General features: G+C 33.4%; 1 protein-coding gene and 1 long non-coding RNA gene across 14 annotated transcripts; both read left to right on the top strand.

Moving 5' to 3' along the window:
• The first annotated feature begins 745 nt into the window (after nucleotides 1–745).
• Nucleotides 746–5,695, top strand: LOC112755904 (uncharacterized). Of its 11 annotated transcripts, none has more exons than XR_011862024.1 (11): nucleotides 746–1,298; nucleotides 1,364–1,426; nucleotides 1,570–1,708; nucleotides 2,167–2,416; nucleotides 2,606–2,687; nucleotides 2,933–3,022; nucleotides 3,071–3,148; nucleotides 3,848–3,968; nucleotides 4,073–4,625; nucleotides 4,727–4,836; nucleotides 5,425–5,695. It is a non-coding gene; the product is annotated as an uncharacterized lncRNA (long non-coding RNA). The 11 variants fall into 11 exon arrangements; XR_011862025.1 differs by having other exon boundaries at nucleotides 746–1,426; nucleotides 2,167–2,285; nucleotides 4,073–4,304; nucleotides 4,402–4,625; XR_011862018.1 differs by having other exon boundaries at nucleotides 1,564–1,708; nucleotides 2,167–2,687; nucleotides 2,933–3,148; nucleotides 4,073–4,304; nucleotides 4,402–4,625.
• Nucleotides 5,696–13,880: 8,185 nt separating this feature from the next.
• LOC112755899 (heat stress transcription factor A-2) lies at nucleotides 13,881–16,720 on the top strand. 3 transcript variants are annotated; one of them, XR_003179099.3, is made up of 3 exons: nucleotides 13,881–14,415; nucleotides 15,415–16,304; nucleotides 16,397–16,720. XR_003179099.3 is itself a non-coding variant. In XM_025804223.3 (2 exons), exons 1-2 carry the CDS (start codon nucleotides 14,149–14,151, stop codon nucleotides 16,219–16,221), a joined length of 1,074 nt encoding a protein of 357 aa, XP_025660008.1. In that variant the 5' UTR covers nucleotides 13,881–14,148; the 3' UTR covers nucleotides 16,222–16,720. The 3 variants fall into 3 exon arrangements, 1 of the variants encoding a protein (XP_025660008.1); XR_003179098.3 differs by having other exon boundaries at nucleotides 15,415–16,308; XM_025804223.3 differs by having other exon boundaries at nucleotides 15,415–16,720.
• The last annotated feature ends 474 nt before the right edge of the window (nucleotides 16,721–17,194 follow it).

Genomic DNA, 17,194 nt, shown 5'->3' with positions numbered 1-17,194 from the left:
TTGGTATAAGCCAATTAATTAATCAATTTCGCTACGTTATTAACAGGAATTCTACCAATTTCTGTTAATTTCCATTAGGTTGGACTCCAGAGTTCATTTCAAAAATAAAAAACACATGTCCAATCACTCATGGTAAATTTAATTCACCTCCAATTACCACTAATAAACATAATTAACAAGGTTGTGAGAACTGGACTGGTCAATGAACTGGTAAAGTAACTGGTTCACTGGTTTAATGGTTCAATCGAAGTTCACTGGAATTCAACTAATTTAATTAAATATTAAATAAAATTATGTAAATGGAACACAATATAATCTTCACATTCCATTCTCTCTATAATCTTCAGGAGGAGATGCATGAGGGACATCCTCCTTTGCAGGTTCCGAAGCATCAGTTTCAAATACTTTCACCACCAACACAATATAACAAAAATTAAGTACATAAAATGCACCAAAAATAGATAAAATTCAAACTTGATAAATTCTGATGACACTACAAGAAAAATACCCATTCAGCCACACTTTTTTTAAGCTACATTTGAAAAGCGTAGCCTATTCATAGAATAGGCTACGCTTTTCTCCGTGTTGCCTTTTTATATGAGAAAAGGATACACAATTGTGGCATCATTTAAAAAGTGTAGCCTTAGGTATTTTAGAAATCACTTATAAAACGTAGCCTTATCTAAATATCTATAAATACACTTTTCTCATCTAAGGGAACGCTTGTAAAGAGTAGCTTATTTTTTCTGTTTCGGGTGCGCTTTTAAAATGTCTCCTAATATGGGAATCCTCAATAAACACTTAGTAAAAAAATTTGTTGGCCCTCCCCCTCACTTACGCAGCAGTGCAGCACACACTCTTATCCTCACTCAACATACACAAACACGAAAGAGAGAAGAAATCAGAGAGGAGAAGGGAAGGAAGGAAAGAGAGGACGACGCCGTCTAGGGCTCCGCCGCCGTCGCCGTCGTCGTCGAGCGCCAGTGAGAGAGAGAGCTCGAGGATGAGAGGAAACGCGATGGAGGAGAGAAAAAGGAGGTGCTCCGTTGCCGCTGAAGCTCCACCACCACTGCTAGGGCTTGTTTAAGTCGCCGTTCTGCCACCGTCGGGCTTCTGTGCCCCCGCCGAGGAGCTCGAAGGGAGGAAGGAGGGATGTATCGCCGCCTTCGTGCTCTGTCGCGGCGCTGCCGTCGATTGGAGCTCGCCACTGAGCTGCTGCACCGTCTCCAAGCCGTTGCGTCGCCGCTCATCTCTTCACTATCATTGCTCAACACCATCGTCGTATCCTCTGTCACCAGGTAAGCATTCTCTATTCTGTATCCTCTCTTTCTTGCTCATTCTCTAACTCGCTCTCACTTTGTAGTTCGAAGGTGTGTATGATTTTGATAGTGATGATGAACTGCAATGGCTAATTGAGATACAGAAGGTATGTATCAATTTTCAATTGGTTCTGTGAATTTTTGGGGGTTTTGGGTTCTAATTTTAGATTTTCTAATTTTGGGGGTTTCGCCTTCTCATTCTTAATTTGTTATGATTCTTTTCTGTGTTTGGCATAAACGGAAGCAATAGGTGCTGGAAATTTCATACATGCGTGCTAAACTAGGGAAATCATTCTGTAGGAAAGTGTCGAGCTGCAGGAGTTTTCATTGGGTTCATGCCCTCCTAGTGTGGGTCTTCAAGGGATGCGTTGGTCAACTATGTTGATCAGGTTTTACTTCCTTCACATTTCAATATTATAACCTGAAAAATAGTAGTTTTTGATATTTTATTAAGAATATTTGACATGATTAGGTTTTAATTCATGATATCCCTATATCATGAATTATTTTTCCACATGGTTTGAGCTAAAGTTGTTCCTGTGAAATCACATGAATTAATTTTTATCCTAAATCTTGATGGTTCTAAGTGAATGAATTGCTCAAGTTTCCAACTGCACTTTGCCAGCTTCAATGAGTAATCAACATTATGTTCCATTTTAGTTTTCTTTTGCACCATCTTTTAAGTGATCCATCTCTACTAGCCCTAGAAGCTGTGCATTCTTTTATACATTGAGAGGGGTTTGTTCTTGTTTGAGATTCAATGTGTTGAATCTGAGGCATATGCACACAATTGACATATTTTTTTATGTACTTGGAATTAATCGAAATCCTCTTGAACTTGTTGCAGTATTCAGGTGGTTGCACGAAATGGCTAAAATCCACATCGCCATCATCTTATTGGGGCTCTGCCTAGTATGCAATTCGGCAGGTTTTGATTCAGACACAAATGAAATGAGCATTTTCTTGGTATTTCACAGCGAGTCCTACAACTGGGTTTAGATTGGGACACAAATGAAATGAGTATTTTGATGTTTGCTAAGCTTGCAAAGCCATTGATCGGAACTGTTGGGATTGTGATTAATAGTCTTCATATCAAGGTTGATGTGTGTAAAAGCAATGTCCACATTTTGAATTTTGAAGAAGCAAATTTAGAGAAAAAGAAAACATGTGGATATCTTATCTTTACTTCTGGGGCTATGAACTATTGAACTGATTTTCATGCATTAATTAAAAACATGGTTTGGTACTTCATCTTTTTGTTATTAAAATTCATATTCATTTTGCAGCTTCTATTTACACCAACCCTGGATGGAAAAGCACTTTTGTATTCATTTGTATCCTGAATGGCCTGGTGTTTCTTCTTGGCTGGTGTGTTTCTACTACATTTGATTTAATATAATTGTTGAAAGAAAAATAATAAAATTTGAGTTGTGCTATTTTTCATAAAAGACTTCTGTTTGCGGTGCTTTTGTAGAAAGAATATGAACTTCGGCTTTGATGCAACTCTTAGAAATTGTAATGCATTGTGGATTATGAAGCTGATTCTATGTAAATGGATATCAGCTTGATGCCTTTCTTGTAATCATGCTTATTTTGAATTTAAATTTTTGTAGGGAAAGCTTTTTGTGAGAGCCATTCAAGAGCTATGGCAGTGGTGGTCGCGGTTATTGCGCGTGGTGGTGGATACAGAGGAGGAGGAGGCGGTGGTGATGGTGCTTGCTACAGCTGCGGTGGTAGGTACAACGGCGGAGGCGGTGGTGGAAGCTGTGACAACTGTGGGTATTCTGGGCTTTTGCAAGGGACTGCCCAACAAGCTCTCGCTGAAAAATGTAAGTATACACTTTAATTTCTCTGATCATTATGTTGTGTTTGAAAAATAGTGGTTTTACAGAATCTTGTGTCTTTCAAGTAGGATTGATTGAAAATTTTTGGTACCTTATTGGTTAAAAAATGATTTTAAAACTGAATTTTTGGTTAATTGTAATGATTTTAAAACTGAATTTTAAGATTGAGAAAGTGACTCGTAGAGCACAGGAGCAATTTCAGATGGTTTTAGAGGAGAAAAGCAGGTTATCTCTCTTTGTTTTTATCTTTATTTTCTTATTATTTATGTTTTATTTTCTGTCTTTAATCTTTTTGTTACTTTGAATATATTGGGTATTGGATTAGAGTAGCCATAAATAAGAAGAAAATAACATGAAGCTAGGATAAAAGATAAGATGCACAATAATTTCTGTACGTGTGTTATTCCCAAACATAATATGAAAATTGCACGAAGTATTAGAGACATATTCTCCTGTGTCCCGATCCAATTCTTTATTGCCTCTAACAAGAATTTCCAGGGTAGGGATCTTCTTGAACTACATTTCATGAGATGTGTAGTTTAATGCAGTTATTGTGCCCCAAGGGGAAATTTTTCACCGTTTTTAAGCAGATGAACAAACTTCGAATATCTTATAATTTTTTGGTTAACTTAGAAAGGCATAGAAGGCTCATTTACAGATTCCTATTTCTTATTGATCTTTCAGATTTGCATTCGATGTTGATCTTGATGCTCCAAAAGTTAGAATTCCTCTCAGATCTCGTGGTTCAGCCAGATGTGATAGTCATTTTCTTTTGGACTTTGGTCATTTTACACTACACACTGCGGTATGCTGCTTGAGCTGTGGGGAATTGAGTTGCACTTTTGTTGTTTGGCCTTTTTATTGACAACGTTGTTTGGCCTTCTCTTGTATGATTTGGTGTTTTTACAGGAAAGCCAGTCTGATGAGCAGAGGCATAATCTTTATTCTCGATTTTACATATCAGAACGTGATTTTGCTGCCTTTTTATGGACTGTGGCTCTGATTTTGGGAGTTGCAGTTTGGTTAAACCAACTCATGATAGTCAAATAATAAGCTCACCATGGGCCAAAGAAGCTGATAATGTGTATTCTGTCATTAATAGGTGTGGAATGGCAGTACTTGTTAATCAGGTTTGTCTGTCGTGTACTTATCAAAACTGTACTACAGTAATGATCTGCATCGCATTTTTGTTGAGCATAATTTGTTCTTATCCTGTTTGTGCCTCTGGTTTTCTGAAGATTAAAGTGCCTCATCCAAGTTACCCATCGACATGTATATCCATTCAAGTGCCAAATCTTTGCATTCACTTTTCACCAAAGAGATTTTGTAGAATCATGGAACTGCTGAACATATTGCCAATACTATGGAAACATGTAATCAGCCTACACCTGATAGTTTACACTCCAAACTTGCTCCTTGGAGTCATGATCTAGTTGTTGATGGTAGAATCCTAGTTTGGAAGGTACTTCTGCAAACCTTTTAAAAATGTTTCCGTTAGCGATTATATTTGAGGTAATAACTTTTTTCGTTAAATCAGAAACCTAAATAGCCCTCATCTTACAGGGAATTGGGAATTCAGTTGCTACATGGCAAACATGTTTTCTGGTGCTTTCGGGGTCATATCTTTATGTATTTGAAACTGCAGAGTCTCAGAGTTACCAGTGATACCTAAGGTTTTAAACCCAACCCTCCTCCTCCTTTCCTGTTTTAGAACTTTGATATTATTTCCTATTTTAAATTGAAGAGAATAGAATAAGGAAACATTTATATGGAGAGTGAAATATAGAAATATACTCCAAAGTAGGATGGCCAGTCCATTTGCATGTCCGAAATGGGAACTTCGTTAAAAGTTCAAACAATCATGATGCAATAATGTAAAGAGGACAGTTATACTGATGAGAGAGGCATCATGGTTTATATTGGCATTTTTTTCTCTTTGAAAATGCATCAAGTGGTTTATTTTAAACTGCTTTGTCATAAACTTGACATTCTTTTCTGTTCACCTTATCCTTGATATATTTATTTATTTATTTTTGAAAAAATAAGAATTTCATTAGGAAGAGAGTAGGATAATACAAATTGGGGATAAGGGTTCCCCCATACAAAAGCAAAGCAAACAAAAGATTTATCTATGAAGCATAGCTTTCCAATATCTGAACATGTTGGAGAGGGAAAGCCCCCTGTAAAGATTACGAGCTTTAATCATCCAAATAATGGTGAATTTTGATGTGAATTTTTTTCTCTCTTAACCTTTTTGGCAGGGCATGGATTATAGGAAGTGGTAATGGTGAAGATAGAATTGCTCCACTGCTTGTGTTGAGCTCCTCTTTCAAAAAATAAAATGGTGAAGACAGAGAAGATTTAGGATACAATATTTTAGTTTTTGGTAGAGTATTAGTAGTAAATTCTAAGTGGTCTCATGTTTATTTTGATATAGCTATGTTTAATTTAGTGTGAGATGTATGAATATTAATACTTTTGGATCATTATAAATATATTTTATTTATAGATAATTTTTATTATATAGAAAAATTATTTAGTATAATTATGTATTTATTTTTATTTTATAATATTATTTAACTCATTTAATTAAAAATGCTGAATTATTATACATGTAATTATATTATTAAATATTATGTTGTATTAATAATTAGTAGAATATTATATATATATATATACAAAAAAAAAGTGAGACCTAAGGCTACACTTATATATAGTAGCTATAGTATACAAAAAAAAATGAGGGACCTAAGGCTACACTTATAAAAAATAGCTATGGTATACAATGTGGCTACGCTTTACAAGTGATGCAGTAGCGTTGAAAAGCGTAGCCTATTCTGGCAAAAATGGAAGCTGAAAAGCGTAGCCTTTGGTCCTGGACAGCATCACTTGAAAAGCGTAGCCTATTCCCAAATGCCAAAAGCGTAGCCCTTGGTGCAGAAAAGCGTAGCCTTTGAGAATAGGCAACGGCCGAATAGGAATCACCCCAAAAAGCGTAGCCGTAGCCTAAGGCATCATTTTTTTTTCACTTTTGGCTACACTTTTCAAGTGTACCTGAATGGGTGTTTTTCTTGTAGTGTGATACAGTAATGAAGTGATTAAACTATAACAAAATTCAGAATGACAACAATTCAGAATCCAAACGATTATATCAATTCATACAATTCGTACAGCATTCAACATAATTAAATTCAGCAATTTATACAGCTAATTCACCAAAATTCAATAGAGCAGAATTAAACTTATATAGCAAAATTCAAAATTCAGAACCCTAGAATTACAAAATGATTAATCCATATAATTAACAAAATAAAAAAATTGAAAAGCAGAAGAACTCAGAAGAAGAAGAACTCTGCATCTGAAATTGTGAACTCAAATTTGCCCTTCATTGAATAAAAGTTTAATTGAAAAAACAAAAAATCCATGAACTCAAGTCTGTCCAATTCATATAGTTTTGTCACCAAATAAACAAAATTAATTGAAAGAAGAAAAAGATTGAAGTACTGAGTACTCACCGCGGGAGAGGACGAGAGCACAGAAGGTTAGAGCCAGACGACGACCAACGCTTCGGTGACGGTGACGCTTCGCTGAGGCATTTGTTGGAGGTGACGGTGGCGTTTGTACTTTGTAGGAAATAGGAAGAAGGTTGAAGAGAAACGGAGAAAGTTAGGGTTGGGAGGTGACTAGAAGTCTTCGAAGAGAAACTGATGCTCCAGCCTTTTTTCCCCTTTTTTTTTTTTAATAGCGCCAAAACGACGCCGTTTCGTGGCTTTAGGGAAAACCCGTACTTGCTGAAATCCTGCCAGTTCGGCATTTTTTTGGCGGTTTTTTGCAGCACAGTTTTGCAAGTGAACCGGACTGATTATCTGATCGGTTTTTGGTTAACCCAATTGAACCGGCTGGTCCAGTACGATTTTCAGAACCTTGATAATTAACCCTATCCTTTACTGTTCAAGTCCAGTCTCATCCTCCAACTCCGACGGCTACCCTTTTCGAGAAGACACCTCCATTTAAAAGATTCATCTATAAAAGACACCTTCCTTAAAAGACACATGTATAAAAAAAGATTTTTTGAAGATACATGTATAAAAAGACACTTTCATTAGAAGACACAATTATTAAAAAAAAAGGACCAAAAAACACCTCTTGAAACACGTTTATAATTGCCATCAGTACAATTATACTCATCACCTACATCAATGAATGATGTATTCGTTCTTTCTTCTCCAAATGTACGTTCTATCGACAAAGTGGTCGAAAGATGCGAGATTTTTGTTGGCAGCTTCGGGACGCTGTCAGTGGTGTTACTGAGGGCGCAAGTGCTTCTTTCGGATGCATTATGACAGGCGTTGGGGCAGCTTCTGGTGATATATATGGTTGGTGATGCAGTGGAATGGATGATGGCGTTCAGCATGAGGATCGGAAGGTTGAGGTTTGGGGTGACGGGGTTCACGTTTGGGATGTGTGGCGAGGGGGGTTGGTGGTTTCACCAAAGGAAAAGCATCGTGATAATGAAATGGAGGTGCAGTAGAATCTTAATTTTTCAAAATTTGCTTAATGACCTATCAAAACATTCCTAATCGTAATTAAAAAATAATAATTAATTATTGTTGTCAAAAGTTAGCAGATAAAGTCTTCGTATCCAATACTTTTCCTTAATTAATTAATGATTAGTTATTTTATAAAATATTTAAAATTTTCAGATTTTTTTATTGTTTTGATGTATTAAGTTAATTTTATATAGATGTTTGAATTTTTCGAATTCAATTTTAGTGGTTTACTCTTTTAAAACGACAACAGATGTTCTAAAATGGTAATTATTCTGAAAATGTGACATTAAATTGCTATCACACTTGAAAAACAAACAATAATTAGTAGGAGGACTTGTTAGCAAAAACAGAAAAAGATATATGAAATAAAATTGAGTTTCCAATAAAAAAAAAAAAAACTTGAAATTGAATGTACTAATTGGAAAACACTTGTCGATTACTTATTTGTAACCCTCAAAGGTGACTCTTGTAATAATAACGTATTTTTGGGAGTGTCATCAAAGTCTATAGATATATAATTACGATGAATGATAGTGTAGTAGTGTAGTTGCAACTCCTTAAGTTAATTACATTCACAGTATAATTTTCCAAAAGGATAGTTATAAATCCATTTTATAACATATTCAAAAATTAAAGTAGCTATAGCTCTAGCTACTTAATTAATTTTCATTTGTTCATCATTTGTCAAGCTGGCGATTAGACAGCACTAAGCTTAATAGTTAGTTAGTTACCTCAAATAAAGATTTAATCTATCAATTATTGAGGATACCTGTTTATTTGAATTCATAACTATTTTGAATTTAATATAAATGATATATTTATATTAAAAATGGTGATTGAGACTTCTGAAAAATTAGTACACCCTTAAAACAATTCTTTAGTAAATACACTAAAAAATCTTAATCCCCATTAGGTTATAGTTGTATTTCATTAGGCGGTTATACTATTTCAAAATGAATAAATATAAAGAATTACTTTTTAACCAATATTATTAATTATTTTTTATTATGAAAATATTTTTAAAAAAATGTTTAAAATTTAAAATTTAGAGTCAGGTTTAGAATTAAAAGATTTAGAATTTAATATTTAAAATTTATAATTTAAAATTTAGACTTTAATATTAATGTAAGTTAAAAATATAATTTTAGAAAAAAAATTGACTAATAAAGAGTTAGTCATTATCTAATTAAACTCTATTAAATTGACCTTCTTCTTTTATATTTTACACAGACTTATTACTTTGTCTTTTATTTTTTGGTAGAATTATATATGAATATTCTTTTATATTTTTAGTTATATATATATATACTGGTTATTCTATCTTTTAACACTTTAATCAGCGATATATATATATCGCTTTTTTCGAGAAAGAGACGAAATATAATCAACTTGAATTCGGGACAGCTATTCGAAATCTTAATGAAAGACTGGTATGTATAGGTTAAGTTATATTATGTCCTATTATACAGGATTTTCCTAGTACAAGTTGAAAGGAGGATCAAGAACTCGTTGGCCTTTAACAATGACGGGGTCGGACATTCTTAAAGCAGTGGGGTGGTACTTGTAAAGAGTAAAGATATTTCGATGTTCAAATTAAAATGAATATATGAAGTATATGTGGAGGTTACGAATGTATAGTATACATGTGGAAGCCTTTGACTCCCTTTATATAATTTGAAATTGTTAACTTATCTTATTTTATTGACTAAAATAAATAAAATATTTAAATTCGATAGTTGATTAGAAATTTATGGTTATTGGGCCGGGTGGTGGCCCAGACCTATGCTCCAATAGGAGATCGGTGATCGGATCCAAAACACCTATATTTATGATTACTCACCTTAAACAAAAATAAGATTATATTTTAATAACTAATAGTAAAGACTAATAATTTAATTAGGTGAAAATTCATGTGCAGTTGACTTCACGTGAAGTTGATACCTGAGAGTCGTTAGATAAAAATTTAGTCAAATCAATCAAATCATCTAACAACTTTCAGGTATCAACTTCACGTGAAGTCGAATGCACTTGAGTTTCCACCATTTAATTAATATCACCATAAAGACCGAGGTCAAATTTTTTTAATTAATTGATATATATATAAAGAATTAAAGACCTACTGTGCCAAATTATTTTTAGTATATAGGTATAAGAAGTTAGTATACAATCGAAATTCACTACACATGTAGAAACTAAAACCTAATTTTTAAAACTAAAACAACCTTAGGCCTTAGCTTATTATTATTAATTAACATGTGCACCGTTTCTCTTTAACGTAGGAGAAGCTAGCTTTTGGAATATTTCCAAAAATTCGAATCATATTGACATTGAATTATTCAAGATCCAGCACACATAATAAATCTTAATGGGATGATTGGACCATGCATTAAATCATTTTATTTTGTTTTATTTCTTGATTTTTTCTTTCTCACTTTAATTTCTCCTCGTCTTGAATGGACAGCAAAAAATTAAAGTAAAAGAAAGGATTGGTTACCATGCCTTAATAATTATTTGTTGAGCTCACTGTCCATGCATATATGGTGGGAGTAGTGTGTTTTCGTTGAGCATTATTATTATTTGCAACTTGTCTTCTATGTTCTTCAAATATACACATACAGTTGTAGTATCGGATTCTTTGACCATATTTAACGTACCCTATTATAAGCTTGGTTCTTTTAGAACTGTTTTCATGATCAACCTGAATGAATATTATAACTTTCAATTGAGCTATTTAACTTGTAGCAATCATTATAAATTGTTATTTTTAATTTAGCATATATTTTTTATTTTCATACTGCAAAAATTCCAATGTTTATATACTTATACCAACGTAATGGTATTAGGGTTGTGGTTTAGGGACCAGGCCCAGATTAGTGATTTACGATTTTTTTGTTCTCAAGTCCTACAAATGGTTTCATATGAAAAAAAACTTTTAATATGAAACAATTTTATAAGTGTAAAAATGTAGTATGTAGTGTATAATAGTGTTAAACCCTACTTTAGTTCTTGAGATTAGTGAAATGTACTGATTTAGTTTTTGACTTCTCAATTACTAAAATTTAGTTTCCCAAATTTAAAAAAGCGCACTAATATAGTCCCCAGTGTATTTTTTGGTATCAGAGTTCAACACCATTAGTATCGTGACTCAAGTCTTGCCATACTAGACATATTAACAGTCAGTTGAGCTAGAGAAAAAATTTCAATAGCACTAATTTAGTCATTTTCCTTTTTTCCCTTTTAAAACCTAAAATAGAGAACGTTCTATCCAATCTTCTTCTTGTCGTTCTTTTTTTTTTTTGTTGTACAAAGTTGCTAGTATGGGATCATGATTTCAAGTAGTAACTAGAGTTCTACTCATTCAACTATCAGGGGTCCAAGTCAAAGCAGAGCACCGAGAGTATCAAGGTGATGTGGCTGCAGATGTCATCTTGTTTTCTGTTAGTCAATGACAGAATCGAACCCTAATAAGTCATTTTTTAGATGCCCAAACTACAATGTGAGAAACCATAACTCAACTTCTGTGGACAAACGCAAAAGTCTTAAATCCTTTCTCAACCTCTGATCTACGGATGTCTATACTCACTTTGCAAAAACCAAAAGGTGACCACAAACACTTTCTCCTCCAGCAATCTTCGATTCTTTTCACCCATGGATGGGATATATTTTTTTTGTTTGAAGTTCAGTAAAAAAGAAGAAGACGAAGTAATAAAAAAGAAGGGGTGTAACATTTTAGTATTGTTAAAATTCCTTAAACGATGTCATTTACTGCCTTCTTTAGCACTAAAATGCATACATTGTCGTTTTAATATGTCTAGCGTGGTAAGACTTGAACCACATTACTAACGATGTTGAGTTATTATAATAAAAAATACACGAGAGATTACATTGATTTATTTTTTTAAATTTAAAAACTAATTTGTAGCAATTAAAAATTTAAATACTAAATTAGTGTAATTCGCCAACCTTACAAATTAAAATAGAGCTTAATTCTATATAATACAGGTGTATTGTGTTATAAAGAATAAAATAAAAAATTTCTTCAAAATCCAACCAGACACGTGTGATTTGGTGTTACGAGTTCCCATCAAGTAAATAGAGTAAATATCTAAAAAAATATTCCAAGAACATTCAAAAAGAATTTTAAGAAAAATAGACAAAAGTGCACCTGAATTTTCACACGGTAGATATATGTACTCCTAAATTTTTTATTAAGTTATTTATACACACTAAAATAAAATTTTGTTGTCAATTTTATCCTTCCGTAGCTGAGTAATTTTTTCGGCGGTGGTGGAGGTCAAGTGGCACGGTATTAGATGATGTGGCCAATTTAGAATGACACAGTGTAAAATAGTATTATTACATTATTAAATTCGTTGAAATAAATATAAGAAAAAAGCATAATGAAATTACTGTTCATCCTCTCACTTCTCCAATTCCTTCAAATCCTAAGAATCCTAACACAAGTAGAAAAAAATTCTTCCTAAACATACATACTGCATCCATTTTCTAATGCTTTTCAACTCTTGATTAATTCCATCAATTGTCTGCAACGTCTTTATTTTTTCTTCTATTTTCTAGTTGCTATCTTCTGCAGATTTTCATTTGCTTTTTTCATTCTACTCCTGAATCCTACAATTTCTTCCAGCATCAACAACTTCATCAACTCAAATGAAATAATTACACCTCAATTCAACCTTCTTCATCATGAATCCGACGACAATTTCAACCATTTTACATAAGATTCACAACATTTGTCATCATAAACAAAATCAGAATTCACATACCTTCCATAACAAACAACGAAAAAACAATCTTTCAGGGTTCCACTATGTAGCAGACTCAAGTACCAATGCGTCAAGTTTATGCAGACACTTGCTATTGTTGTAGTCGAACTTCTTCTTCTTCCTATATTTTGGCGCAGAAGACAAGTCACCACATCCATTGGCACAATCATGAGGTATATTCTTCCTTCATTGAGAGTGTGAGTGTGACATTTTAATATATTAGAGTTTTCAAACTCCTATTATGACAGACAGAAAGAAATGTACAGAGAAAAATGAAGAGAATGAAGGAAGAATTTTTTTCACTCTGTGTTAGGATTCTTAGGGTTCGAAGAAATTGGAGAAGGAAAAAGATGAATAGTGGTTCTATTATGCCTTTTTTTTAATATTTATTTCAACAAATTTAATAATGTAATAATTCTATTTTCTACTGTATCATTCCAAATTGACCACATCACATAATCCCATGCCATCTGACTTTCACCATCGCCGAAAAAATTACTCACGCTACATAAGGGTAAAATTGACAACAAAATTTTATTTTAGTGTGCACAAATGACTTATTAAAAAAATTTAAAAGTATATTTGTCCATCGTATAAAAATTTGGGTATATTTTTGTCTATTTTTCTTTTTTATAATGTTTTAAAATCTTCTATAGTAATAGTGAGCTTTTGTGATAATTATTCTCCTATGGTCAAGATGTTGAAATTTAAATTCTACCTTATATGTCCAACTTTTTAGCCTCAAGTGGATTAATAGTGTGTTCAAACATTTTAAATTTTATAAGGATATGAATCTATATGTCTATTCTTAATTTTAAAAATAGGATAAAATAAGAGATTAAAAATAAGATACAAAAAGATATAAATATAAAAATTAAAATTTTCATATTTTTTTTGATAAATTAAAATTAATTATAAAATTTTAATTTATTTTAATTTGTTGTGTATTTATATTTAGTACATTTTTTTTAATTGTCCATAGTATTTTTCAACTTGACAGACCAAAGAGTTAAAAACTAATTCATTGTGATCTGAATTTTATTTAAAAATTTATTATTAATTAAAAAATTATTACATACACAAAGTAAAATTTAAATCTCGACACTTGCTTATGGTTATTGCACTGTTACTCCCTATTTGTGGTAGTAAGATTGGAAGTAGTAAATTTGTATGGTCACTTGTTGGGATCTGAAGCCCATATTCATCGGGAGCGCGTATAAGTTGTTGTTGGGCATATAACAGAAGGCCCACTGGTATCATATCCCAATATTATTGATCACCAAAAAAAGGCCTTCAGTTTACCCAAAAACTATGTTAAATAAAAAGGCCTATGTACTTAGTAAATAAACTCTTAAATATAACTCAATTCGTGACAAATTAATCCTGGGAAAATATATCTGACAAAAAATATGCCAAAAAGACACAGCAATGTTTAGATATTTGAAGAGAATTCCAGCTGGTATTATTAAAGTCCAAAGTGAGACGCAGAGAGATTTGGTTTGGTAATGGTGATTATGAAATATGAAGGGAAGATTCCAGAAGACATAGAATTTGCTTTGAAGACGCCTCTCTGCTCTCTAGAACCTTCTTCCTCCACCGCCATAAAAACAACTAACACAACTGTTCCGTAACCGTAGCCATCAAACTGAGAATGGAAGGAGCAGTTAGAGTGAAGGAAGAAGAATCGGAACACTCACAACCTCAACCTCGGGAAGGGTTGAACGACGCGTCTCCACCTCCGTTTCTAACGAAGACGTTCGACATGGTGGATGACTCTTCCATTGACTCCATTGTTTCTTGGAGCATTACTCGCAACTCCTTTGTTGTTTGGGACCCTCACAGCTTCTCCACTACCATCTTGCCTCGCTACTTCAAGCATTCCAACTTCTCCAGCTTCATTCGCCAGCTCAACACATATGTGAGCCACTCACTCTCTCTGCTATCTTATATACACTGTTCTCTTTCCAACGATTTGATTTCTTGTAGTTCATACTAAGTCTTTGTAGAATCTCGTTGTTGTTGTTGTTTGTGGTGGCAATGTGCTTTGATGACTTCTGATCTAATGCTATTATGGTTTTAAATTGTTGTTATAATGCAATTGCCGTAATGATCTCTACAATTGGAGGTGCATTAGTAACAATAACATGCATTTTTGAAGTATTAGGATGGAATGGTGTTGTAGATAGAATAAGTACACTGCTTTTGTAATCTTGCATTAGAGTAATGATATAATAATTTATGAGTGTTACTAAATAATAGTAACTAAAGAAAGTACTATAAAGTAGATAGTTTCAATTTGTTGAAATCTGAAAAAGCAATTGATTGTTTGCTTATTTAGTAGTTAGGAGGATGTTTAGGAAGATTATAGATGAATAAGAAAGTATGCAAAGTTATTCTCTGAAATCAATAATGTTAATTTGTACACCCTCAACACATCATTCCCTTAAAAGTACTCATATGAATGGTATTTGTTAGAAATAATTTAATGTGTTGGATTGTCTCCTTGTTTGAAATCAATTTGGGGAACATGAAGTGTTTAATGTTTAATGTTTTATAGTATCCATCAGTTGATCAGTTCATGGATTGTGTTTTCTGAAGTTGGCTATTTACTGAATACATTGTATTGATGGTGATAGTTGAACACTTGAACTTCAAATTTAATAGGAAAAAAATTTGAAAGATTGAGGTGATTACTGTTAAATTTGTCGACAAAAAAATGGTTGCTATGTCTAAAATTTATTTAATTAGCATAAGATGTACAATAATGGATGTTTTGTTAGCTAGTTGAATGTGGTTTTCTACTGTTAATCATGGCTTGAATGCTTTACATTTATAGTTTGACAAACTTCCCTAATGTTTCTCTTTGTAGTGTTAAATTTTCAGTCATGCTCTGACTGTGAAAAACAAATGTCCCCAGGGATTTCGGAAAGTTGATCCTGATCGGTGGGAATTCGCTAACGAAGGTTTCTTGGCGGGACAGAAGCACTTGTTGAAGACCATAAAGAGAAGAAGAAATGTATCTCAGGGAACACAGCAAAGAGGAGGTGGAGGTCCTTGTCTCGAGTTGGGGGAGTATGGATTGGAAGGTGAGGTTGAAAGGTTGAGGAGAGACCGGAATGTGTTGATGGCCGAAATCGTGAAGTTGAGGCAGCAACAGCATAATTCACGAAATGAGGTGCTTCTGATGGAGACAAGGTTGCAAGCCACAGAGAAGAAACAACAACAGATGATGACTTTCCTTGCCAAAGCTCTGAACAATCCATCTTTCATGCAGCATTTGGCTGATAAGAATTCCCAGAACACGCAATTGTTTGGCGTTGAAGTTAAGAGGAAGAGGAGACTAACAGCTAGCCCAAACGTGGATCCGGTGACAACAGTAGCAGCAGTGCCTATTGAATCAGTAGTGGAGGACTATCGGAACCACGAACAAGAACTTGCAAATATCGAGTTCGAGATGGATACATTTTTCGCAACATCTTATGATACTGAGCCTAACGACGAAAATAATGACCCTGCATCAACAACTTCGGTATCCGGGGATACAATCTTGGAGGATTTTCTCAAGGAAGATTTGGTAACTGGGAACCCACAGGATGAAGTTGTGATTGGTGATTGTTCAAGAACTGATATTCCTGCGGAGGATTTGGCAGCAACGCCTAAGGATTGGACTGAGGAATTGCAGGACCTTGTGAATCATATGGGATATCTTGGTTCCAAACCTTAGTGGAATATGAAATGATGAATATCATGGTGGTTTTGGTTGGTATTCTACTACTCCTGGGTCTTCAACGTCCCATATTGCATCACGTTGGTATAGTTTGATTTATGTTGCCGATTTATTTTTAAATATGAAACGTTGAAATTAATTGATGAATTTCAACGGTTTTTGCATGCAACAGGGGAGAATGGTAGTTGCTACAAGCAAAGGAACAAGCAGAAATGGCTCTTCATTTGGATCATTTTATTAATTGGAAAACAAGTTTTGTGAAATATGCCTAGTGCTAATGTTGGTATTGTATTTTTTATTCTGATGAAATGTCTGCTTTATTTTGCAGGATACATCAAGAGGATTAATGCTGCACAAGAATAATGGCTGCATTTTCCAGTGTTTATGAGTTCAAGTTTTCTTTCCAATGGAATCATATTGGTTCTTGTGCAACTTTGGACTTTAAAATTTAAATATGGTCTCTTCCAATTAACAATAATTGAATATTAAGACAAAACTCTGGCGTATTTTGATTTACGTTTTGGCTTTTTGTTGTGATTATCAATGGAGGACATTTTATTGGCTTCTTAATAATTTATTTTTTCTACATAATCTATTAATTTTTAACTAAATAATAAGTACAAATTATATGCTCATGAATTTTCTCTTTTCTTTTCAAACAAAAAAGAAGAGAAGAAAATTATACAATAACAGTGGAAAAACTGAAACTTATTTTGTAATTTGTGAGCTACACTAACAAATGAATCTAAAGTTGTTTTCGATTATCTTGTGGTCAGGCTATATTAGTCTTCTATAATAATAAAGAAAAATAAATGGAAAACTTGCTATAGTAAAAGACAGGAAGCTATTTTCTCCTTTTTATCAGTTCAAAATTTATTTGCATAGCTTGCATTTGCAATTAGTAGCTTACGTTGTAGATATTTCTTCAGAGGTGGAGGGTAATTGAAATAAGGGATTCTAATATACAGAT

Source organism: Arachis hypogaea, chromosome 6 (assembly GCF_003086295.3).
Source record: "Arachis hypogaea cultivar Tifrunner chromosome 6, arahy.Tifrunner.gnm2.J5K5, whole genome shotgun sequence".
In the NCBI taxonomy this organism is placed as follows: Eukaryota; Viridiplantae; Streptophyta; class Magnoliopsida; order Fabales; family Fabaceae; genus Arachis; species Arachis hypogaea.
This window is presented reverse-complemented; position numbering and strand designations above follow the sequence as displayed.